General features: G+C 37.4%; 1 protein-coding gene and 1 long non-coding RNA gene across 3 annotated transcripts in view; one reads left to right on the top strand and one right to left on the bottom strand.

Annotated features, from left to right (window-relative positions):
* LOC148997338 (uncharacterized) overlaps positions 1-18777 on the bottom strand; it is a 54125-nt gene extending 35348 nt beyond the window's left edge. Inside the window, exon 1 of the long non-coding RNA XR_016146338.1 lies at positions 18755-18777. This is a non-coding gene — a long non-coding RNA (uncharacterized LOC148997338). The remainder of the gene's footprint in view (positions 1-18754) is intronic.
* Positions 1-27652, top strand: part of LOC120488626 (NACHT, LRR and PYD domains-containing protein 3) — a 65870-nt gene that overhangs the window by 7328 nt on the left and 30890 nt on the right. For both annotated transcript variants that reach the window (XM_089119021.1, XM_089119022.1), the window contains 6 exons: positions 444-548; positions 3388-3492; positions 3664-3748; positions 10691-10886; positions 10981-12877; positions 17350-17520. In XM_089119021.1, coding sequence (XP_088975147.1) covers positions 444-548; positions 3388-3492; positions 3664-3748; positions 10691-10886; positions 10981-12877; positions 17350-17520 — 2559 coding nt within the window. The remainder of the gene's footprint in view (positions 1-443; positions 549-3387; positions 3493-3663; positions 3749-10690; positions 10887-10980; positions 12878-17349; positions 17521-27652) is intronic.

The raw sequence follows: 27652 nt of genomic DNA, 5'->3' as shown, positions 1-27652 counted from the left end.
TTGTTAATAACCTTCTAGACGCTAAATTAATCCAGATAAATGACTTTAGTTTAAGATCATAAAATTATTGATTGACATTAGAAAACAACTATACACTTAATTTAATTCAAGTATGATAACAAAACTGTGTCGCACATTTCTGCTCTTTATTCTGTCAATAAATAAAAACGTGAAATGTTCTCTTAAATTATGGTCAAGTATCTTTTAAATTCTCAACATATTTAATCTCACTCATGTATATTAAAGAAATTGTTAAACTAATGTGAGCCAGTAAATAAAATGATGGTTAACTATAAAACTGTAAATTGTGTGTGTGTGTGTGTGTGTGTGTGTGTGTGTGTGTTTCTGTGGAGGATAAGATGAAGACACAGATGTGTTTCAGACACAGTTGATCCTCCTTTACTAAAGTGTTTTCTCTCTCTCTCTGTTCTTTGTGTCATCAGTGTAAGATCAGGCTCACATGTGTCCAGCTCTGTGTCTCTGAAGAGTGATCGCTCTAATGATCTTCCACCAGACTTCAGTGAGAAAACACCATCATCTAATAAAAGGTATGTGTGTGTTCAGAGCCGGATTAAAGAAAAGGACTACACTAGGCAGACTGCATTTTTTGGGCCCCCCTCTATCTATGTTATTTATGAATTGAAATCTGAAACTTTCAAAAGTTACTAATTAAAGTAGCTTTTACATAGCCTAGTCTTTGGTTACAAATTGGTTGTTTGTATGCCAAAATAAGTCATGTGTTGTATATTAAACAGTCTATCAGTCTACTATTTTCTGATATTCATTATTCATACGTACACGGAGCTATATTAAATGCTATTAAATTATCCTCATCTTATCCATTGGGAGTGTCATTGTTAAGGCAGTAGAACCAGTAAATAACCAATAGGTGTCAGTAAACTATGTAAACCTGTTTTCATTTAATCAACACATTTAAGATTTTCAGCAAAATACAATAGCTTACATTTATAACTGTTGTAATTAATAGCAAACATGAAGGCAAACATGACCCCTTCACATTCATCAAGACCAGTTAGAAACTGTCTAACAATAAATAATAATAAATATAAGGCCGAAGATTTAAACTATGGAAAACTAAAGGTATTTAGACTATTAAAGACTTGTGTACATTCAAGAATTGTGTGACAAACACCAGATTCCCTCAACTTTTTTTTTTCAAATATTCACAGCCTAAAAGTTTTATGTCTTCCGGGTCTACAGATATTATGTACATTCCCAAACTGTCAGGAAATAATTGGAAAAACAGGTGAAAAGGGCCATTTGTCAAATTATTATTTATCTAAAGAGTCTGCTGTAGACAAATTAAACACATGGAGGAAAGACATTCAAGACAAGAAGAAATAGGGGAATTTGAATGGACTGTAGTAGGCGCAAAAACAAATTATAAACATGCAGATGAAATTATTACAGTATGGTGACAAAGGTTTATATAACACCTGAAAAACTCAATCATATGTCTAGCAATATTCCTGATATATATATATATATACAAAATGCCAAAATAATAAAGGAACTGTAACTGTCTATGGGAATGTTCTGATATACACAAGTTCTGGAAGGATGTCATAAACTGTTTGTCAGATCTTTAATTTGAGGGGGGAGTCTAGACTCTTTTTTTATTTTATTATTATTACATTTATCTCCTAAAATGAATGCTCATTCATTGCATTTTTACAATGGGGTAATTCTGTTCTCAAGAATTTACACAACACAAGGAAGCTTGATTTCAATCTTTGAATAGAATTGAAAAAATAGAATATAGATAGCCTACATATAATGAGAAAAGTTTTTGCTGAGGTCTGACACCAGTTTTCAGAAATAGTCCTACAGAGACTGAATAAAGTAATCAAATGTAAAATAACACTGGGTAGTGTTTTAGTCCTGAGAACTAAATTAAATACATAGTATATTATTCCTGATTCCTTAAAATGAAAGCCATGTTTTGTTGAATTTGACAATCAGATTAATGACAGACCATGGCTGCTGTCACTGAAGAGCTTGTGCACAGATCCTGTAGCCACTAACATAATGTCACGTGCGATGTATGCTTATTTAAAACAAGATGTTTAGAGGATACACACCAGTCACCAAGACTGAAATATACATAATTGTCGCATGTTTTTGGCTGTTAACGCGATATAATCCACGAAAATAACTGTTGTTACCCGCGAGCGTGTGAGGCGGCTTGAATGTGTGCAGAAAAAAACATCTCTCAGACAGCGCGCAAGTCTACCAAACAGTTCAAGATCGCCTGAATGTTTAAACTGGTAAGACTTCAGACGTGCAAAATGGTAAACTGTAGTTACTCATGATGCAATGCTGGCCCATGCAAATGACAATTCTGTCTATCCCGACTCCGAAACGCGATTGCCGCCTGAACGAGATGGGACATTTGTTTGATCAGCCAAACTCACATAAGAATGTATATGGTTTAATCTGAACAACTATCATAAAGTTTAATACATATGTTTAGTATTAGTTGAAATGTCTCAGTGTGAATGGTACAAGTGTTCTATTTCCAGATAAGTAAAAGAAAAGGTAATACGGTTTTTAAGAGTTTAGGAATAACTGGCACACAAAGGAATGTGGTCTCGACTTCCAAAAGGTGAATGCAAAACTCGTGAATGCTAATTTCCACTGTTCCTTTTCAAATGGTCAGCCCAGTAATTTCTACACCCAGTAAATCTGGCCGATGCTTCACATGTGTGCAGAGGGAGAGATGGTCACACACACACACTCATGTCTGAGCGCAGTATCTTTCCCACTGTAAACTCATGTTCTACATATTAAAGGAGGTCTGGATATATAAAGAAATGCAACGGAGAGCTCAGGGCTCTTTTCTGTACTCAGATTAGCCCGTGTGGTTGAGGGTCTTGTGACTCTCAGCTCACGTAGCATACAATGTTGGGTTCACATCTTTTCCTCTTATTCTGGACCATTTGATTATTTGGATTGATGATCTTTGAACTGATTGGTAAATTGACATACATTTAGCTGACATAATAAATTGTTATATTTGATTATTCTAACAGATTTTGACTTTATTTTCATTAGAGTAAAAAGGAATAGTCAAACATTAACATGTATTTAATGATGCACAGATATCATTGAAAAACCTTTTCATTTTATGGAGTCAGATGAAGCGAGTTAATACATAAGATAAATTGTATTGCATTTAATAAAAAATCCCTTTGCCATGGGAAGAGACGAACACGGATGAAACCTTCACCTCTAATCAAATACCGCCATTGGATCGATTTAGCAGGCCTTACAAACCGTAGTTATAAATGAACAAATGCACAGCTATACTGCATTTAATTACTATTTGCAATATTAAACCTTTTCAAATGTTCTTTATGTCATCAGTGTAAGATCAGGTTCACATGTGTCCAGCTCTGTGTCTCTGAAGAGTGATCGGTCTAAAGAAGGAGGACCAAACTTCAGTGAGAAAACACCATCACCTAATAAAAGGTATTTTGTGTTACTCATTTTGTCACACGTTGACTCTTTAAAAGTTGTATCAGTGAATACCAATCCTGAAATATGTTTAGATCAAATATTTGTCAGAGTATTCACAGCTAATGCTTATTTCTCTTTCTGTAAAATATCAGTTAGTATTTTATTTTACTAATGTGATTACAGGCTTCAATATGAAACATCAGACTCAGATCTTCAGACTCACAGGAAACACGAGAATTTCAAAGACAATCTTCTTGGGATCTTCCAGGTAGGAAAAAACATTTTTATAAATGTTTAATATTTATAACAAACAAATATGTTCTTGACCGAAGAAATTTAATTAACCTTTTTTTCCCCTTTTAAACACATTTTGGCACAACTTGGTTAGCATGTTATTCTTTTAACTGGATTTTTTTATATACATGGATCATAATTGTGACCCGCTCTGGCAAAATGAGTCGGAAGTCGCAACGTTCTATTTTAAGATATGGGCCGATTATGTGGAAAAACAATGAAATAACAAAAAAATTTTTTTTTTGCTAATTTCAAAGAACAGACATTCAAAAATAATCTCCCAAAGTTTCGTAGTCCAGATAATTGAGTAAAGGTATTTAAATGACGATTAAAGTTGTCAAAGCTTTAAATTCGCTGAAATAAACATTGCTCTTCTCAACTCCCCTAGTCAGTTCTGAGCATTTCCCGGGTAGCCTATCCGCTGAAACGTTGAACTCAAAGTGTTGAACTCACTGGAGGCTTCTAACCTGCTTTGTGAGTATATTTATCAGCAAGAAGAATACATGTAACGTTAAGGCTGTAACGATCGCGACACTCAGATCCACTAACCTGTGTCGCGGTGTGAGAAGACAGAATCACGACACGTCCCTTCAAATCCCGGAGTTATCCTTCACGTCCAGTCCAGACCCAATGCTACCACATCTTTAAATTACTATTAGTATTATTTGAAGTTAACGTTATAAAATATGTAGACCTACACCACAAAACTAGTTAAATTATTACTAAATTATTTAACATTGGGCAATTTCAGCGTTATGGAGGAGATCCATAATTCCCAGATAATTAAATCTTTTAATAAATAGGCCTATGTGAACCACACTGCACAAACCAAAAGTAATACCCACCGGATGAAGAAGGGTTTACTCTCCCCAGAACATAAAATCTTTTATTTTATTTTCCGTGTTCGCATTTATGAGGAAAAAACAATGATACGGACATGACCGTTCTCTGGAAGCAGCACTAAAACTTTCACAGAGCCTAAACAAAGCAAGCACAAAGCCTTTCTTTAAAGTGAATTTCGTTTGGAAATAATTTTATCTTAATTTAAATCAATGTTTCATCAACCAATTACCAGGATTTAATAAGAAATAAATTGCAGACAAAGGATAGGCTAGGCCTAATCACGACAGGGAGGCGGCAGCAGGTGAACTGAAGCTCGTCTCATGAACCGAAAGTCAGCGCATAATGTATCCTAGCCTCACAGACTTGAGAAATATATATATATTGAAATGTCTACTTTTAAACAAAACCATTCAAAACGAAAGAAAAGAGACTGCTCTCTGCTTATTTGGGCTAATCCGTATGAAAAGTGAATTTCTCTCTGGCTCCTCTGTTCAATCTTTCTGATTTTAGAATATTTTTGTAAAAGTGCCTTTTTAATTATTTATTCCAAAAAACTTAAATAATTTCAGCTTCAGCCAGGTTAAATCGCATTTATATATATATTTATATATATGTTAATGTATTTGGTCAGATTAAGCTATATGTAGCACCCTCTTCCCTCTCAATTATGACGTACTTGAGCTCTTAGGGCGGGTACTCAGGTTCGAATTTTGTAGTCTCTCGACTAAACTATAAGGGAACTCACTTAACACCCTTTAGCACAACTCCCTATTTCCTCAGTTTAACTAAAATCAGGCATTTTATGAGAATAACTTAACCCCAAAAGAAATATTCAATTTAACTTCCAAACAAACCAATCAGTAAGACTTGATGAAATCACTTCAAGTAAACGATTAAAATGTTTATTAACAAAAATATGAAATTAAATAGAAAAATGGAAGATTTGAAACAAAAAAGAGGATAAATAAACAGTAGGCCTAAATTACAATGTACTGTCTATTTTAAAATTGTCACAACAGGTCGGTTGGGATCCTAAAATTATACACTCTATGACTCTTTATGACTCTTTTTACCCAATAATAAATCAAATGTCTCTCAATATGATTTTACACTTTTAAATGCCCATATATTTACAAATAGGCTAAATGAAACTTCCCTTTAACAGAAAATGAATAATAATAATTCAAACACCCCTCAGGAAAATAAACGGCAGTTATAATTTGACAAATAATCACACTAACTTTAGTGGGCCCACACACACACACACACACACAATCACGCTCACCCCTCGTTGCAGGCCTGTAACCGTTGCTCGAGTGCGTTGTGGCCGCAAACAAAAGGATAATTGGCCGCTTCACTCCGAAGAGCCAAATAAATATTAAAGGTGATACCTCAACTCTGTAGTGGAAAGTCCTCCCTCGTTAGGAAACTTTAATTACTCAGTTCTCACTGATATGCGCGTCCTGGCGATCATCGTAATCCCCCGTTGCCAGGGGAACCCTGAACCTCTCGGTGATTCAGGGCGCTACCTGGATCGTGCAGCTTCTCCTTATCACGGCTATTCACGCTGGTATTTAAAGTCCACTTTACTATTTAGCTACTCAGTCACTATTTCGTTTGTGGTAAGCACTAACTCGTCTGGAACTCACACAAGTGTAATGCTAAACAGAAAATCAACTCAGCGTTCAGTTTACAGCCCGCAAACCTTACAAAACAAAATAAATGCTGCTAAATCACTACTTTTCTGATAGTTTCAATACTTTTCGTGGCTCAAAGAAATAAAATCAATCAATCCTATTCGGATTAATCGTGATTCTCTCACACATACATCGGCGCGCTTCGACACACACCTTCCTCCTTCGCCTCGACTCTTCCTCTATCTCCTTTTCCCTCCCCCTTCCCAAGAACCAATCAAACTTCACATTACGTAAATATAAGGTGGGCTTATTCAATAATTCACCAATGAATAACGGACAAACACTAACTTGTTGGTAAAATCCACGTTTTTCACATGTAAATTACAACCAAACTATCAGGCTAAATGATGCTCTTAAAGGGGTAGATACCCATAAAGACATTGTAAAGAACTATGTAATTCAGTACCCGAAACATTATCATTAAGGTCCTAAATACTTTTGTTTAACTGTGAGGGGAAATCCCAGGGTTACATATAAAATAAATAGTTTATCTTTTAAAATGCAATGGATTTTGAAAGATAAACAAAAAAAACGGGCAAAAAAACTTTAAAAGCGATTTTCTCAGGTTTTCAATTGGAAAAAAAGGCCAGACGACCAGAATTCAAATGTGTATATCTTTACAACCATTCAAGGTATGACTTTGACTAAGATTTCATTTGAAAGCTTATGGTGTCCTCTTTCCATTAAAGGGTTAGTTCACCCAAAAATGAAAATTAAGTCATTAATTACTCACCCCCATGCTGTACCAACCCCGTAAGACCTTTGTTCATCTTCGGAACACAAATGAAGATATTTTTGATTAAATTTGAGAGCTGTCTCACTACCACATAGACTGCCTAAGGGACTGGCTCTTGACGGCCCAGAAAGTCAATGAAGAAAATGTTTAAATATCCCATGTGACTACAGTAGCTCAACTATAAGTTTATCAAGCGACGAGAATACTTTTTGTGCGAAAAAGCAAACAAAAATAACGACTTTATTCGACTACTCCTTTTCTTCCTTGTTGGCCTGAAATGAGACTTCCTTAGATTTCCACGACGCATGCGCGAGAATTGCGATCTCTTTCAACTACTTCAGTTCAGTTCTCGCGCATGCGTCGTGGAAATCTAAGGAAGTCTCATTTCAGGCCAACAAGGAAGAAAAGGAATAGTCGAATAAACTCGTTATTTTTGTTTGCTTTTTCGCACAAAAAGTATTCTCGTCGCTTGATAAACTTATAGTTGAGCTACTGTAGTCACATGGAATATTTAAACATTTTCTTCATTGACTTTCTGGGCCATCAAGAGCCAGTCCCTTAGGCAGCCTATGTGGTAGTGTAAAAAGGGCCACGAAATCGATCCAAATTGCGGAGTTCGATTCGTGGTGAAGGTTTCAAGCGCGTTCCGTCTTTTCCAAGCAAAGTGAATTTTAATTAAATGCAATACAATTAATCTTATGTATTAACTCGTTTCATCTGACTCCATAAAATGAAAAGGTTTATCAATGATATCTGTGCATCATTTAATATGTTAATGTTCGACTATTCCTTTTAACTCTAATGAAAATAAAGTCAAAGTCTGTTAGAATAGTCAAGTATAACAATTTATTATGTCAGGTAAATGTATTATTACAATTCCACAAGATAATCAGAGCAAACCATTAAATGTTTCAAAGAACAAGGAACTTTACCCAACATATTACATGAGCTGAGCCTCGAAGAGAGACAACATCATGGGCTGATCTGAATACAGAAAAAGCAGCCCTGAACCCTTGTTACATCTCCCTTTATAATCAGACCTCACCTGATATGTAAATCACCAGGATACAATGGATTGAATCCCCCCACCAGGCTTACTGGGGGAAGGAGAGTTTGCATTCAGACAAAAGGTAGAAAGTGATTAACTCAAAGACACACCCTTTTGTGTGCAAGATATTTATATATTCTTAAAAACCTTATTACCTTTTCTTTTACTTCTTTGGAAATGAGACATTTTTACCAGTCACCCTGAGACTTTCAAAATGATTCTAAACAATCCTTAAAGATTATCAGATTCACATTAAAGCCATATTCTTGTGTGAGCTTTCAGTATCATTGACTGAGAGAGTGAAAGAGAGAATATGCAGATAAGAGGTTCAGAGAATAGGGGGTAGGGTGTCAAATGTTAATTTGCAAGCAATGCCTTTTGTCTTTAGAGGCCACTGGTCAGATATTTTCTCTTTAACCAGTTTTTCCAGTCTTACAGTAGTGATGCAGCTCTCAAATTTAATCAAAAATATCTTAATTTGTGTTCCGAAGATGAACGAAGGTCTTACGACATATGTGTCAAACTCAAGGCCCGCGGGCCACAACCGGCCCGCAAATGAATTATCTTTGGCCCGCATGACAAAATGTATTTATTTTTAGAGCTGGCCCGCCGGTATATCGGTTCAAATTACGTGGGAGCGCTGTGTCACGTGACAAGCAATGACGCGTCACCATGGAAACATGACCGCGAAAGCGTCACATTCTGGGCGGTAACCCGGATGAGTGGCCATTATGGAGGCACTCGGATGTAAACAACAGCATTTACTGCACTATGTATGTACTACGGAACATATTGTTACACTAAAAAACACAGAAAAAAACCTTGGTAGGTGCCACAAGGTGCGAAATCATATAGAGAAGGACTTACCAAGCAGGAGAGAGCGTAATATTTTGACAAACTAAAGTTAATATGTGGTAATGGTCCGAATGAGCTAGCTTCTCTAGCCCGTACTGCAATTCTTCCTTCTATTTCTTATTCCGACATAAGCTACGCTCAGATTGTCAGTCCAAAAAGCACATGAAATCCGTTTCAAGCTACATCCATATGTGGTTTGAAATCCTATTCAAATACCAGGACATATGCCTCAGTCTGAACAATCGGATTTCGGATGGCATGCGACTTTCACGCCACATAAAATGTAAACATCAGTTTTAGAGGAGACATGCTGCAAGTCGCTGTCGAAACAATGCTGTGTTGTTGCAAAGTGTCGGACGAGCAGAAAAATATTATTTATGAAACATGTATTGAAACCGGCGCTGACAAGAGCGCGAAAACGTAACGTTGCATAACAGCCTCCTACAGTTCTGCAGCTCAATACGCAATTGTAATACGGTTCAGTTGAGGGTGAAGAAGGAGACAGGGTCGGCGAATAGAGGAGCTTGTGTCTTTTTATTCTGATATCTCTTTCCACGGCGCCTCAGCGCTCTTCACAACAAAACTCAGAAATCAAACAAACATTAAATCATAAACTCTTTCCCGCTGTACACAGCTTATTCAGGTTGTCCCAGACACAGACTCGTCCCGCTGATCACAGCTTCACACAAGCTTCACACAAGCTTCACACAAGCTTCACACAAGCTTCACACAAGCTTCACACAAGCTCCCCGGTCTCTCACTCCTCTCTCCCAGTCTGCGGCTTTTACGGTCTCCCCGCTCCAATCACTGCAAATAGACACAGCTGTTCATCATTTGCACTTGACCGACTTACTCTCCGCCCAGCTCATTGACTCGTCTCTCACTACAGACGCCGCGAAAACCACGCCCCCCTACCACAGCAATATAGTCCAGCGCGGCGGTGGCTACACATATCCATGTTGTAAAAATTAAATAAGAAAACATCACTATTGCAAATGCAAACCCCTCCATCAGTGTCAATGTCTGTGCCGTATTGCTGATGCTGTGCCTCTGTCAACCACAAACGCCTTCTTTCATCAGTTTTTTTGCACTCTTCTCTTTAACGTTTGGTAGTCTATAATTCAAAAGGTATTTTCCCCGATGTGACAGATTAGTACAGACCAAAACTCGACCATTTTTCAGCAGAAATAATCAGCCAAATTTGAAGGAAGGTGAACTTTGAAAAGGTGGACTTTCATTTTTGCATTTCTTTCTCTTGCTATAAGTAAATAACTTTTGTAAATAACCATAATAAATTAGTGAAACTGATTTTATTTATTAATTTTATTTCTTTTATTTCCTAATTAATGTTTTTTTTATAGGCAATAATATATATAGACCTTGTTGTTTTCAGGTTCATAATAATAATATGTTGTTTCAATAAGTTTTCAATAAATGTTTAACCTGTCTGGCCCTTGACTTATAGCAATTTTTTGATCTCGGCCCACTGTGTATTTGAGTTTGACACCCCTGTCTTACGGGGTTGGTACAGCATGGGGGAGGGTAATTAATGACTTAATTTTCATTTTTGGGTGAACTAACCCTTTAATACCAAAATCTCAATTTTTAAATTTGGGTCACTGTGACTCATTTTGCTGGATCAGGTCACAATTATTGAATAAATTGTTTATGCCAAATGTAGATGTACAATTTGGCTTAAATTGTGTATTCTGCCTTTTCTTTTACTTTTGTTTGTAGGATCTTGAGAGGAAAATAATCACATTTCTGAAGAATGAACTGGAGAAGTTAAAGAAAATATTACAACATGAGAACACACAACACTTTGTGAAGGACTTTAATGAGAACAGATCCAGTATCAAATCAGCAGCTCTTGATCTCACACTACATTACCTGAGAGAGATGAAGCAAGATGAAGCTGCTGATGCTCTAGAAGGCAAGAGACTCGTGATCATCTGTCTGATTGTCTCTTATAAATGTAGGAGAGAAAATGAAGACTAAAACTATCTATTTTCTGTTCCTGTGTTTAGATGAGCTGTTCTTCATTCATCAGCTGAAATGTGGCCTAAAGAAGAAGTATCAATGTGTGTTTGAAGGAATGGCGAAGCAAGGTGACTCCACACTCCTGAATAACATCTACACAGATCTCTACATCACTCAGGGTGGCAGTGAACAGGTCAATACTGAACATGAGGTGAGGCAGATTGAAGTTGCTTCCAGACGTCATGAAGCACAAGAGATACAGGTTGAATGCACACATTTGTTTGAAGCGCCTGAACAAGACGAGGAGATCCGAACTGTACTGACAAAAGGAGTCGCTGGCATCGGGAAATCAGTCTCTGTGCAAAAGTTTGTTCTGGACTGGGCTGAAGGAAAAGAAAATCAAGATATCAGCTTCATATTTCCTCTTCCATTCAGAGAGATGAACTTAAAGGAGAAAGAAAAACTAAGTTTGATGGACCTTATAACTCAGTTTTTCCCAGAGACAAAAGGACTGAACCTTACAAGAAGGAATCAGTTCAAAGTGCTGTTCATCCTTGATGGACTGGACGAATGTCGCCTTCCTCTGAAGTTTGATTGTAATGAGACGTGGCGTGATGTATCGTCACCAGCCTCTCTGGATGTTCTCCTAACGAACCTCATGAAGGGAAATCTGCTTCCTTCTGCTCTCGTCTGGATCACCAGCAGACCAGCAGCTGCCAGTAAGATTCCTCCTGACTGTATCGACCGGCTGACAGAGATACGAGGATTCAGCGATGCACAAAAGCAAGAGTACTTTAAAAAAAGATTCAAGGATGAGAATCAAGCCAACACAATCATAAATCATGTTAAACAATCAAAGAGTCTCTTTATCATGTGCCACATCCCAGTCTTCTGCTGGATTTCAGCCACTGTTCTCCAGAACTTTCTGGAGGAGAAGAGAAATAATGATGTGAGAAACACTCAGGCTGATGAGATCTCTAAAACACTGCAGGAATCAAACACTGAAGACACTCCCAAGACTCTGACACAAATGTACACACACTTTCTCCGCTTTCAGATCCAGCAGAGCCGCCTGAAATATGATGGAGAATACACACCAGATGTTTCCTGGGATAAAGACGCCATCCTTTCACTGGGGAAACTGGCATTTCATCATCTGAAAAGAAACAACCTGATCTTCTATGACACAGACCTGGAAGCCTGTGGTCTTGACGTCTATAAGGCATCAGTGTACTCAGGCATGTGTACCCAGATCTTTAAGGAGGAAACAGGGATCGTTCTTGGTACCATGTACTGCTTTGTTCACTTGAGCATTCAAGAGTTTATTGCAGCCCTTTATGCACATCTGTTTCTAGACATCAACAAGACAAGTCTGTTTGATCATGAGTTTACAGAACAGAAAAACAGAAATGAAACCATGATTAATTTTCTCAAGACTGCAGTGGACAAGGCGCTGGAGAGTGACAATGGACACCTGGACCTTTTCCTTCGCTTCCTCCTCGGTCTGTCACTCCAGTCCAATCGACGACTCTTACGAGGTCTGTTGACACAGCGAGACGGCACTGACCAGAGCAACAAGAGTATAGTTCGACGACTCTTACGAGGTCGGTTAACAAAGAGAGACGACACTGACCTGAGCAACACGGAAATAGTTCAGTACATCAAGCAGAAATTAGAAGCTAATCTTCCTGCAGAGAGATCCATCAATCTGTTCTACTGTCTGAATGAACTGAACGACCAAACTCTGGTGAACGAGATTCAGACCCACCTTAGCAAAGGAAGTCTCTCATCTGGTGACCTTTCACCTGCCCAGTGGTCTGCTTTAGTCTTTGTGTTGTTGACATCAGAGGAAGAGCTGGAGGAGTTTGAGCTTCAGAAATTCAAGAAATCAGACGAGTGTCTCATCAGATTATCGGCAGTCATTAAAGCCTCCAGAAGAGCTCTGTAAGTCTTTATATATTTTGTCATGTTTAGCTCTCATCTGAAAAATGCATGTATCTCAATAGTTATTCCCCATCAATGTAATTTGGTACAGAATAGATGTTATTTATATTTCCAAAACGTAATATGAAATTTTGAAAGGTTATAGATAAAACATTGAGATTTTTATAAAACAGGCTACTAAAATAAAATACCTATATCTCACCACATCATATACTAGTTGTCCCTCAGTTTCTCCCATTAATTATATATTTAAATGCTTATTTCTTTGAGTAATTCTGTAGTTTAAAGGGTTAGTTCGGTATTTTACATTTAAAGCCCTGTTTTAAGATCGTTTCTGATGAAAAAGAACGGTTAAGATTGAAATTTGGACAAATGCTGCTGTACCTTTTGCTATTACATTATATCTTCTTACAAAAATAAAAACTTTTGCAACTAAAAAGTGCAAAATGCCAAGCTTTGGCCTGCTTTCAAATACATTTAATTTAAGTTTAAAATAAAACTTAATTAAACAGCTTTTTTATTTAACTTTAAAGTGCTCTAGTCAGATGAAACAATCATGCTAAATGAAGAACTTAACCACCAGTCAACCTGGTAGTTCATACTCTTGTGGTGCGCACAGTCTTCACTCGGACGCACTCTTCAATCTATCGCCGTATCGCCGATGAAATCACAAAATAAAATGCACACAAATGTGTCCCTGCTTGATATAGACTGTAACCACTGATGAACATATTCGGTTTTGATGAGAGAGATGAAAAAACTATATGAGTGCAGATTATAACCTGCAACTTCTGACACGCTTGGCAAAAGATCTAGCACTAGACCATTTAAGAACTCAAACATAATATGCGGATCGATGGATTCATTTAGGGGTTGAGCAGAGAGGCTGCACAGTTTGACTTGCGGGCAGCGGCCGTACACCAGTCCCCTGGATGCTGTTGCTAAGAACTTACAATGTATCACTATTATCAGACCGGCTCTCGCGGCCTCGAAACTCTAGGACTCTCCCGATTGCCACTCCGCCTAGACCCCGAAGCCGCCGCCAGGCGCCGCCATTTGCGCCGTTTAGAATATCAGCCGCCGCCAGCCAATAATCTCGTAAGCCAAATTGAGCCGCCAGCTGATAAAGTTTGGCTGAGCCGGCTAAAATTATTTGCATCAAATAATATTTCTATCAAATATACATACGAAATATATAAACAATACAATACACGAGATCTATTTTCCCACTGGATTCACAACAGCAGTTGTGCTCGTTGCTACGATACGCAGACGACCAATTAAAATTGCTCATTTTCCATACAGAAGCTATGTTTTTTTTTAGGTGAAATGGCGAAACGAAGCACAAAAGGTAATTTAGATCGCACTTCTCACATACTTTCCGGATGCACAAACACCTGAATCAAAGATTGATGTTATGAATTAAATATTCTGGAACGGAGAGATTTATAGCACTGAACGTGATATTACCGCAGTAACAACCCCGTTTCCACATTTCTAATTCACGACGCATGCTTAAGTGTACACTGAAGTGTGCAAAACTTTGTCCAAAATAATACTGATAACACTATAAGGCGAGACACGGTGACGGCAGGCAAAAACATAGTTTTTCTTTTTTTTTTACTGGTCAATTTTGAGATTTTAGGGTTTTTATCTTCGGGTCATTTCAGAATTGTAGTAAAAAAAAAAATCCGAAATATACATTTAGGTATTTATTTTACTACACTTCGTCTGTTTGCGTCTGTAGAAATCTCCACTTCAGTAGATCTAGTAATTTTATGAAGACATTTACAGAGGGATTAGTAAATATATTATTTGTAGCCTGATATGTATAACATTTTATTCCAAAAAAAAAAAAACATGGCGAAAATCATTATATTCTGATTTACAGGATAACAAAAGTAGATATCCATAAATCCCTCTGTAATTTTTTCCCCATCTAATATGTGAACACAATGAAAAAAAACATTTTAACCTGGTTTTATCCAATACTCAGATTTCGTGTTTTAAAAATATATGCAAATTGGCACATATTAAATTATAAACTTCCTAATTTACATATTTAAACATAAAATTAAAGAAAACTTGTGATATATTTTCTTTTTCTCATCTTAATGTAAGCAATCAACTGGGAAAGTTTCATGGTGGTATCTGCTAGTTAAAAATTTTACCCTATTCATCCGTATTGTCTCAGCTTAACTATAAAGTTGAACAGCGAATTACTGTACATGTCATAAATATATGCATAACGTTACTCCGTGAAGTTTGACAAGTGTGTTCTTACACACAGCATTGACATAATTCACTAACGTTACTATTGAATCCGCTTAGCACTATAGCTAATGTTACCAAATAGGCTAGTTCTAAATCTTTACTTTAGGTGTTTTGTGCAACCGTTCTTATAAGTAATTGTATTGCATTTCTTTATTACATTGTATTGCATTTTGTAAAAAATATAGTGTAATGCATTGCTTGAAAATATTGAGATCTAGTAAATCAGTATAACATAGACATATGTAGACATGAAGTGGCAGCTTCAGCCGTTTGCAGCTATGAAAAGTTTGGCGGCTGCAGCAGCCATTAAGGTTTTGGCTGAGCCGGCTAGCCAGCCAATAACGTGATCAGCCGGCCATTATTCTCAAAACAAATGGCTTCGGGGTCTAACTCCGCCCCTGCACGCCATTACAAAATATAATATGGTGGGCCGTTATCGGCGTTAACTTGCTGCGTTAAAGTGAGACTCTTCTCGAGTGATAAAAAATATTGCCGTTAATCTATTCTCAAAGTTGGGTTGGGAGCTGGGTCTATACTATACAAGCTTTGATGACTTTTACCTTGATATTTTAGCGCAGCTGTATACCTAGCCGAATTGCACTGTAAGGGGCATTTAATACCAATCTGTTTATCCAGACATTAGGAAAATATCAGTCAATGCATTTTATATTTAATATGAGGGAAATACACATCTGTAACGGACGTGACACAAAAAAAAAAAAACCTTTAGGTGTACAAAAAGTAATAATACCCATCAGTTGAAGAAAGGTTGGCTCTCCCCACAGAACATAAAATATTAAAGTCCCCGTGAAATCAAAATTGAACCTATTTACTTTGTTAGCGCATATTACTAGTCTTGTGGTGAACAATTAATCCGTGCAAGTAAATATATATTAAACAAATGTTTTACCTTGGTAATCTTTAATCAAAATCTGAAAAGTTACTTCCGGTCTGGAACGTTTTCTTTTTCTGATGACGAAGGTTTCACAGCTTGGGTGGGGAAACGCTTAACCACTCCCCTCAAACCGTTAGTTTGCTATGAGCGAGAGATGGAGAGGAGGAGCGCTAGAGTAAAACCCTGCCCTCTGTTCAATATTCCGTTTCACTTGGAAATACGTCACAGCACTGGAGAAAAATCGTTTGCAACTTCCGGTTCACGGGGACTTTAATTTTGTATTATTTTTTATGTACGCATTTATGAGGGAAAAACGATGTTATGTGACAGTTCCCCATTACGGACTTGAGCACTCTGAAAGCGGCACTGAAAGACTGCTTTAAAACATTAAACATAAAGCACAAAGCCTTTCATTAAGTTGAATTTCGTTTTGTATTAATTGTATGTTAATTTTAATCAATGTTTCATCAACCAATTGCCTGGATTTAATAAATAAGAAATAAATATAGCAGACAATAGATAATAACGACATGGAAAAGCGTCAGCGAGTGAACTGAAGCTCGTCTTGTGAGTCATAAATGAACCGAAACACAGCGCTTAAAGGGATACTCCACCGGGTTTTCATATTAAACTATGTTATTCCCTTAATTAAGACGAGCTGATGCATACTTCTCTCGTCTCAGTGCATGCACTCTATCGCTCTGTATTGCCGCAAAACTATGTTAGCACTTAGCTTAGCCCAGTGCATTAAATATGGGCCAAAAAGAGAAGTGACAAAACACTTCCTCGTTTTCCCTATTTAAACACAGTTACTCGATTAGTGTAACTCGACCTAGGCTGGTGACACAAAATAAAACGTTGTGTTTTTCTAAGCGTTTAAAAGTGATGATTATATTGTATGGCGGAATACCATAAAAAAGTGCTTTAGAGCACTTCAACTTAGCGCAATAATACCTTCACTCGTGAAAAGTCCTCTTACGGCTCCCGCTTTGTCGCATGTCACGTTGGCTGCATTGATGGAAATAAGAGGGAGGGGGAGAGCGAGGAAGCGGGAGCCGGTAAGAGGACTTTTTCACAAATATTTTTTCAAACATGCTTCAATTTGTCTTGGAAATTTGTCATTGTATAAAAAACACTATTGTTGAGGAAATTGTAGTTTTTAAAGGTAAATGTTTGTTTAACTAGGCCTCTTTGCTGTATATGCTGTTTATGTAAAAAATAAGTGGAAAATTTCATTAATATTAGTATATAGAAAATGTATTGTATGTGTTTAATCTAATTCTGTGTTGTGACTTTATTGTAGGTTAAATAATTGTAACTTAACAGACAAAAGCTGTTCATCTCTGGCTGCAGTTCTTGGATCAGATACCAATCTGAAAGAGCTGAACATGAACAATAATAAACTGCAGGATTCAGGAGTGAAGCTGCTCTGCACTGGACTGAAGAATATAAAGTGTAAATTGGAGATACTGAGGTAAGTTGAGCCACAGGAGTCACATGACTAGAGTGAGGTGCGATGACTGACAGGATGATGCCGGAGGCAAAAGCGCAAGATAACTTTTGTGAAAAAGATCTTTTATTTATTTGTTACAACGTGGGTATACCATATCAATCCTGTCATTGTGCTATTTTATTGTTGTTGTGTATAAAGGATTATTATGCTCTTAGGGCTAATTAATACCCGGTGGCAACCACCAAAGATTGTCCGATCAGAACAGTAAAGGATGTCCGTTTAGGAGGAGCCAGATGCACACACCACTCACAGACCACCAGGGCTGGATTAACCATTAGGGCAACTGGGCTCTTGTCTCAGGGGCCCACGACATCTAAGGGGCCCTGGGCACCAGGGGCGGAGTGGCAATCGGGAGAGTCGGGAGTTTCCCCTGTGGGCCGGTTGTGTTTCGAGGCCGCGAGGGCCGATCTGATCAAATTTATTTATTGCAAGTTGGCCATGCACACTTGGGGCCCAAGCGAGGGGAAGAATTTTTTTTTTTTTTTTTTACTTTTTAGATAACGGAGCGTATGTTTGCACTAAGTGCCTGTCTTTTTAGCAAAAAGAAGCTTGTCGCGAAATAGCTACGGTGGCGCAGGTCGTAGGGCTTGAAGCTTTTGATGCTCTCGACCCGAGTTCGAAACCGTCTTTTTCTGAACTCTCTCTTCTCCCTTTTCCCAACACATATGAGATGTAAAATGTATACCCTAACATAAAGGTCTCTAGCGCTATATTTTGCCAACAAACTAAAATCGAAACCATGATATGGCTTTGTGCCTTTATAAAACAGCACAAGACTTTAAAGGAGTAGTTCACTTTAAAAAAAATAAAAAATGTACTCACCCCCATGTCATCCAAGATGTCCATGTCTTTCTTTCTTCAGTCGAAAATTAAGGTTTTTGTTGAAAACATTTCAGGATTTTTCTCCATATAATGGACTTCAATGGGAACCAAACGGTTCAAGGTCCAAAAGACACTTTCAGTGCAAACTGTTCAAAGGGCTTTAAACGATTCCAGACGCTGAATAAGGGTCTTAAAGGAGAACTCCGGCGAACAATGAACCTTTGGTCTAATAAAACATCGGTACCTAGTCAACCGTTCTCTGAGATTTGTTTTCATGATAATCGAATAAAGAGTTTTATCTCTAAAAACTGTTTAGCGTATAATGCTAGTAATGGGGGCATTGACTAAGTAAAAAGAAATCGCTAGTTTATACCACTAACAAGGCTCAAAATAGCCCCACACTAACGCAGTAACATAATGAGGGTCCATACTTGCAAAACGAAGCATTGAGAACTTTATAAGTGTACAGACCGTATAATAAGAAGATACTTTATACAGACAGTTCACTTCGCGTATACAGACAGGAGCCATCTTAGGAAATATTCTCGATAAGTCAAACCACGAACGTCGTGCTGAGTGATCTGAACTGTATGAACTTCTCGACTTATCGAGACTATTTTTTTAAGGTCTTTTACCCAGGTCTTTTACTGTAGTGGATAAAGTAACAGGACATCCGTCTATATTAAAGGTGTATTGTAAGAGGTTTTGTGTGTAGTTTTTTGGACCAATAAGTAATATCTCCGTTTTACCGGAGGCACCCGCTCATTTCGGATCAACCCGCGCATCACTGATAGGCACACACGACAGTGAGAGACCTATCCCCGACCTGTAGGACAACATAGCTCCTCGTTCGGGTACTTAAACCCCTCCACCAAGTTTTTTTTCCCAAAAGAAATTCCCTACTTAAATCTTTAAATGCCTTTTTCTCAAAATGATTTTTTTTGTCATTCTCCAGTATCTCAGCCTATGTAGCACCTATGTACACCAAACTTTTCAGTTATACACTTATGTATTCTGAAGATATTTTGAGAGGGATTTGTTAATAAATCATTAGTGGCCTGATTTATGTGACATTTTAATTTAAAAAAAATGGCGTAAATCGATTTTTTAAAGGGTAACTAAACCCCTGGTCAGAGCCTGAATCCACCCACTGGTAATATTTGAAAAATGCTGAAAAAGTGGGCAGACCCCAGCAGAGATAGAGGGGACGAAATAGATCCTAAAAAACGTACGTCACGAAGTGCGGAACATCCAATAAGAAAATTCAACTGCAGTAGCCACCGTTCAACCTGAAGAGGGCAGCACGAAGACGTTTTTACACCATATATTGTAGAAATAAAATACTTTGTACACAAATATCAAGAAAGTTACTCGAATCGATGATTGGTATTAATAAAGATCCATTCTTTTTTTTATTCTTTTTTTTTTAACAGTCAGACATACATACAAACAAACCAACATAGAGCAGTAGTAAGCAATCTTGTAAATCCATAATTCCAGCAGTGGCAAGAGTGATTTAAGTGTTTGATCTAAGTGTGTATGTGAGCGGGTGTGAGTGTGGGTATGTGTAAAGATAAAGATCCATTCTTACAGATCATTAACTAAAAAAAGTTAGTTTAGTGTTTAGTTACTCTTTAAGGGAATGGACAGTATATTTTGACTTCCTAGGTAATTAAACTTTTTTTTTCATCTTGTGCATAAATTTTTTTTTAAAAATAAAATAATTTTGCACCTTGCTTTATCAGATCTATTTACCGAAAATATATGCATGCACATATTTAATGAGATAATGCCTAATTTGCATAATTAAACATACAAATTTCAAAAACTTATAATACAATTTTTTATATACTTGTGTAAGTAATCAACTGAGGAAGTTTCATTGTGATATCTACAGGGATTAAAGTTCTCCGCCGCTACGACGGATTTCCGTTAATTGCAGGGTTCCCGTCTGTCCTTATGTCTTAAATTAACTTTTCATAATTTTAAGGTCGTAAATAGGCGTTCATTTCGCAAACAGTGTGATAAATGACTTAATTTTAGTTTGAATAGGTCTTAAATTAAGGAAAGACGATGCGTATTCACCCTGCTGAGGGGGGATGTGATAAAGCCTGGAGTGGAGCGAAAGCACATTCCTCTCTCCACTCAAAGCATTCTGTAATCACTTTGCTCATGATCCACTCCGGTTTTTCAATTCCCGCTCACGGAGAAACTGCTCCCTTTTCACTCAATCTGCAGGTGAGGCGAGGCTACAGCTCGTTTGCTGCGGTCCCATGATAGAAAACAGAACGCGGGTCTTGGTCGTTTCTCAATACGAAGTACGCAAACTTCGGACTTGAGTCCTTGGTAGTTCGGACTTGTCAAGTTCGACTCGGGAGAACAAACTCCCGAGGACGAGAGGACGCGAGTCCGGTTAGGGGCCGTTCACATATCGCGCCTAAAAACGCGTAGAAAACGCTAGGCGCATGCGTTCTCCTTTTTCCAAAGAAGCGCCGGGCGGTTGCACTCCGGAGGCGTCTGTTGTTGCTAAGCAACCATCAGCTGCGCTCTCCATTACATGAAGGAAATTTCAGCAATGGATTTCCACCGCCGAAAAACCCTTGCTGTAACTCTGTTACAAGATTTATTTACTCAGAAAAGTAAAAAAACGCAGCAGTGTTTGGGTGCACCCCATACTACAAAAACGCAAGAACCATGGGGAATTTCACCAGCTGATTCAGGAACTCCGCCTGGACAATGGGAGGTTCAAAGCCTATTTCAGAGTGGACAAGGACCAGTTTGATTATATTTTAAGAAGAGGTACCAAAAATGGCGAGGAAGCTGACTGGTTGGTTCGTATCACGTGACCTACGGTGCGCTTGCGACATTCTGAAAAGTTGATGTTTTTTTATCTCGATGCGGCGCGGACGCGCCTGGAAAAAAACGAGCGCGTCGCACCGCGACCGCGTCGCTTCCATTATGAGCGCGCATACCGCGCGCCTACATTTGAAATAACGAAATTGAGCGCGCAAAAGACGCGATATGTGAACCGGCTATTCTACTATGGAAAGCCATATGGTTCACATTTCGCCACTTTCCAAACGCGTTTCATTCTCAAAACGCCGGTGTTTACGGCGTTTAACACGAAAAGACGCCGCAAATTACGGCGTATTGTGGTACAAACGGCGTAAATTACGGCGTTTACAAAGCAAATTCGCCATCATTTTCGGCGTTTTTTAATCCAGCCAATGACGCCGTTTCTGACGCCGCAGGCCATCCACAGTGCGCCGTCAATTGCGGCGCTTCTGTCTGACAAAGACGGCGTAAAAAGCGGCGTTTTGTATAATATTATAATCAGCCCCACCCTTTTCTTCAAAGTTCAGCCCATCTAATGAAGTGACGTTTGGTGGAAAGACATATGTAGTAGATTGTCGATCTGAATAGCGATCCGTCTTTAAGGTTCTGTTTTTGGAATGTTATCCTGTCATATTTTTATTTCTTCGTTGGTGTAGGCTATCGCTTTGTAAAAAGCATGATAAAGGAAATTTCCTTTATCGTATGTAGATATAGTATGATTTTAGCCTCTGTTTACATTCATGTCTGTGAAATACATTAGATTACCCAACAAATTTAACATCTTGAGTAGGGCAGTGGTCTGCGTGCCAGCATACAGTGTCGTTTTGCTCTTAGTGACAGAGGTTCGACTCCCATGTCCGACTCTATTTTTATCTGCTTCGTTTCTTTTGTATTGGTCTGTTGAATGCCTTTTATATATATTATGCTATATTATTTTCTCTTAATAACGAGATCTTAATTTGTTAAAACGATTCGCATAATAACAAGATTGGGGGCTGCTATTTGCTTAAGCTTTTTGAACGTAGAAGTGACTATAGACTATAGGCTACATTTTATGTGGATGATAAAATGTGCATAAGGCATATTTTGTAGCCATGACACATGTCCTTATAAGGCCAATAAAATATGTAGTTTCAATGAGTCAAGCATCGCGGTGTTTCGGTTATGAGACGCGCTCCGGTTCACCATGCGCGCCTCTGTCCTGATTATATTGTCTGTTATTTGCTTCTAATGTTTTAATCCAGTCAATTTGTTGATGCAACATTTATTAAAATGAAGATACAATTTATATCAAACGAAATTTACAAGCTTTCTACAAAACAAAACTTAATAAGTGGTCAAAATCATGTCTGACCCACTTCAAATATTTTCCGATATTGGGCAGCTTTTGAATTTAGATCCTATCTTACTCATCTCATGCGGTTCCCTTTTCATAGCCTACTCAACATAGATGAAATAATAAAAATAAGTAGCGTAATATTATTAAACACAAATGTGAAATGTAGCCTATGTTTATTTTATGTTTTTTTTTTTTTTTTACTTATATTTAAGCGTCACGCTGCTCCGCTTTGCTCACATGCTAGCACGTGTGTGTGCATGTGCTGGCACATGCTAGCACATGTGTGTGTGCATGTGCTGGAGGGGTGCCCATCCTTTTTTGAATATCGTTATCATTATTGATCATTTTTAATAATTTGTTTTTTCATGTTGAAATTGGTACTATTTGAGGTTTGACGCTTTACTAAAAAGGACTTTACTAAAATGATACAAAAAAAGGATGGATTTATAGCGTTTTGAAAAAATAAATTAAATTAACTTTTAATTTATCATTAACAATATTGTTTTTTGATTTAATTATCATTGTACAAAATTTTCAGACTGAACCAATAAAACATTTCAACAGGATAATTTGAATATTCACAAAATGTGTGGGTCTAGGTAAAAAATAGTTTTCCTGAAAACTATTGAAATGGATTTATAGCGTTTTGGAAAAGAACTCATCATTTAAAAATATATATTTTACATACATACATACATGCATATATATATATATATATATATATATATATATATATATATATAAGTTTTATTTTTGTTAATAGACTATCTTCATTACCTAGAGATATGCCTAACAAAAAGTAGGCCTATAGTCAAAACACACATAGCCTAAGTTGTTTATTTTTTACAACATTGTGTTCTTATTTTGTCAGTCTTCGTATTTATAAGAGAATAGGCTACAATCGAATTCAATAGAAAAATCTTAAAGATGCATGCAGCCTACAATCTTGCATGTAAAGAATTGTCGCCTTATAAACAGTCATTTGTGTGGTGGAATAAGCAATAGAAATATATGGTAGTATCTTAATTTAGACTTTATTACCATTTTATTAGTTAATTAACTAATAATGCTAAGTCAACTTTAATGTAAAGAGCTGGAAATTAATTAAATAATGTCAAATATAGGATATTAATTAGAGTTGCTAGACTTAAGATTTTACTAGATTAGTAGTCATTAATTTAAGCAATTATCAATGGGTGCAGGCTATAGAACATTCCGCGCTCAAGCGCATGGATAAAACTTGTCGCAAAACACCGGCAAAAGTAGGCTAAAAAAAAATGTCTTAAAAAAATATCAATGCATTTTAATTGTTTATTAATAAACTAGTCTTTTCTAAATCATTCAGTGTATGCTGCCTGCAAACATCTCCATATCCGCTGTAATTGCGCCTTATACGGACAGGGTTATTGTTTTTTCGGACACATTTTTTATAATCTTTGTATGAAGACTATTTCGCATGATTGTGAGGATTATACACTGTTTTCCCGTTCATTTTTTAGACTCGCTCCAATTCACAGAGACCATGAATACTTGTAAAATATTGTATTTTACAAAAGCTCAAGTTATTTTACAAGTTTTCTTGTTGTGAGTTTACACAAATAAGTTGCGACTGATGTATTATTATTTTTAATAAATGATGGAGATTTTAGGTTGTTTCCACTGTTGATAGGGAAATGTGAGTGATGGCACCGGCACCTCAAGTGCGCGCTCCATACTCCCTACAAATACTTAGAATAATAGCTAGCAGCGGGATGGGGATCGACGTCTCGTTCAAGCCTTAAAAAATAAAATATGCCTAAAAATGCTCTGTGCTGCGTTTCCCAAAAGTAGGCCTATCGTTGATCGTAAAAGCGATAGTATGACTGATCTTAATATTATGGTCTGTTTCCCCAAAGCATCGTAACTTAAGTAGCACTTGAAAATCTTCGTAGAACTACAAGTGCTCTGGAGTAATCGTAAATCCCCAAGTGCATCGTAAGAAGACAACCGCAGGTGACACTTTTATCTAGATTTAATAGATTACACTGCACGTACATAAGTATAATATAGCCTATAGGTTTTGATTATACTTTATTGTACACTTTGTTTTACTCGTGTTTTGTTTAAATGAATAGCTAAATTAAGTAATTAAAAAAAGAAGAAAAAATATAAATAGCCTACACATTTAAATTAAACGAATTAATGAACAACAAAAACAACAAAAAAAATCATAAAATAAGTAATCTGGGAAATATTGAAGACCGGGCAAAAAAAATGTGTCAATATCTTCTGACATGCACAAAAACCAGCCATGTATTGGGCATTTCTTGCGGACCTCCTTCCCTGATCTTTGAACACGGTTGCAGTTAGTTTGCAATGTGACAATGTCCTTCCAGATGTTTTGTTTTACTTATTTGTATGGTGTCCTTTAAATCTGTTAAAAATAAAATCTTTGTTTCCCTCTATCTCCTCTAGAAGGACATTAATTTTATCTTTTTGAAACGTATATCTTCTCTTGTTTTAGTTCAGCCATTTGCCAGTAGGCTATAGGCGTTTTATATCCATAGATCCTAATTGGGGGGTGCTACTATTTGCTTAAGCTTTTTGAACGTAGAAGTGTGATAGATCATGGCGTGATAGGCTATAGGCTACATTTTATGTGGATAATTAAAAAAATGTGGATAAGGCATATTTTGTAGCCATGACACGTCCTTAGCCTATATAAGGCCAAGAAAATATGAAGTTTCAACACATAACATCTTGTTAATACGCGAAAAAAAAATCGTTTTAACAAAATAAGATCTAGTTATTGCGAGAAAATAATATGTAGGCCTATATGGCAGCAAATAGTAAAATAAAAATAAAAAACCCGTCATATAGGCTAATCGTTATAATATACATCAGAATAAATGGTAGTTCAAAATATAGCCTATTATTCACCGTTAGCAAATATGAATATCTATTTTGGCAAGGGCAGCGTGATAAATCATTTTTATGTGAAATAGCCTATCTTGTATGGTCGAGAGCAGCGGTAGTCCGCGCTTGGGCTGTAGCGTCATCTCTTGTTTTAATAGTTGTATCGTTTAGGAAGGCTCTACCTCCTTTCGTATATCCTGGGAACTGCTAAAACTCCAGAGTCTTATGATCTTAAAAAACGAAATGGACTATATCGTGAAGCATCTGCCCACATCATCATTATAATCAGCAATAAAGGGACCCACATCAACAGCCACTGTAAGCGGGCTTAAAACAGCCTCTGCTGTCATTTACTCAATCGGTTGTCAGCTATCGGGTAGTCTTCCGAAATTTAAAAGGCATTCAACAGATCAATACAAAAGAAACGAAGCAGATAAAAATAGAGTCGGACATGGGAGTCGAACCTCTGTCACTAAGAGCAAGACGACACTGTATGCTGGCACGCAGACCACTGCCCTACTCAAGATGTTAAATTTGTTGGGTAATCTAATGTATTTCACAGACATGAATGTAAACAAAGGCTAAAATCATACTATATCTACATACGATAAAGGAAATTTCCTTTATCGTGCTTTTTACAAAGCGATAGCCTACACCAACGAAGAAATAAAAATATGACAGGATAACATTCCAAAAACAGAACCTTAAAGACGGATCGCTATTCAGATCGACAATCTACTACATATGTCTTTCCACCAAACGTCACTTCATTAGATGGGCTGAACTTTGAAGAAAAGGGTGGGGCTGATTATAATATTATACAAAACGCCGCTTTTTACGCCGTCTTTGTCAGACAGAAGCGGCGCAATTGACGGCGCACTGTGGATGGCCTGCGGCGTCAGAAACGGCGTCATTGGCTGGATTAAAAAACGCAGAAAATGATGGCGAATTTGCTTTGTAAACGCCGTAATTTACGCCGTTTGTACCACAATACGCCGTAATTTGCGGCGTCTTTTCGTGTTAAACGCCGTAAACACCGGCGTTTTGAGAATGAAACGCGTTTGGAAAGTGGCGAAATGTGAACCATATGGCTTTCCATATTCTACTAATGGAACAGCGCGTTCTTGATCGCGTCACTCAGCACGCGGCTACTCCGGTTATCGACTCTGCCTCTTTTCATCAACAATAAAACGAAATAAATTTAAAACACCACTCTGCCTCTTTTCATTTATAAATGAACATAATTATTATCATAAACATATAAATGGCCACACAAATGTGGTTCAGGCAACACACATTGATTATCATATATTTATAACAACACGAAATATAAAACACAAACCTGATTCTTTTTGCCACAGGATATACAGCAAAAGGTGTAGTTTTTTTTATCGATTTCCTTCAGAAAAAAGTAAATCTATCCAGCAGAACCTGTGGGTGAGGAGGTTAAAGCGAGTGGACGTCGTCAAAAGTGCATGTCGTCTTCTAATTATGAGCCGGAGCCCGATTTAAACCCAACCATTTTAATACGTGGGTCGAACTGACGTTCTCAACTAACTTAGTTATTTCTATTACTTTCTATGTTACTTTCTTTTGAGCGGTGAGTAAATGCGTCTTCGTCGTAAATGCTTCTGATTGGCCAATGCGTTCAATAAATCAACACATATGTCTGTGATTGGCTACATCGCTCATCGCTGCAGTCATGATGAAAATGAAACTCTGCCATGTAAGTCATTTCTATTTTGTTTTAGTTGTTCTTGTTGCTTTTCTGCAACAGATGAATACAAATGTATTAGTTTTTATTTGTTTTATTCATAGATATTTCTAGTTTGCGGGAGTTTCGCGAATCGTTTTATTCTCCTGCAATCCGCACACACAGAGTGCATTACCGCCCGCACTCGGCCATCAGATCTAGTCCCGCGCCGCGGTCTAGTGCGTTGGGAGTGCACGTCTCTAGATCAAATAATCTAAGCTTTAATGATCATGTTAACTATGTCTGAATTTCCACCACGTCTGTTCTTGAATCAACTGTTGAAATGTAGATTAGGCTTCTGCCGGCGGTGTGTCTCCCTCCATGCAATTTACTAGTGTTGCCATAGGGACGCTTCGGCTTTTGCCACCCGGAAGAACGTCTTTTATTGTTGTGACGTCATGGTGAATTGTCGTATGGTAGGCTATAATAAGCTATACAATGAGAAATAA

The sequence above is a fragment of the Pimephales promelas genome, chromosome 2, assembly GCF_988280905.1.
Source record: "Pimephales promelas chromosome 2, fPimPro1.hap1.1, whole genome shotgun sequence".
Classification (NCBI taxonomy): domain Eukaryota; kingdom Metazoa; phylum Chordata; class Actinopteri; order Cypriniformes; family Leuciscidae; genus Pimephales; species Pimephales promelas.
Note: the sequence above shows the minus strand (reverse complement) of the source record. Positions and strands in the feature narration are given on the sequence as shown.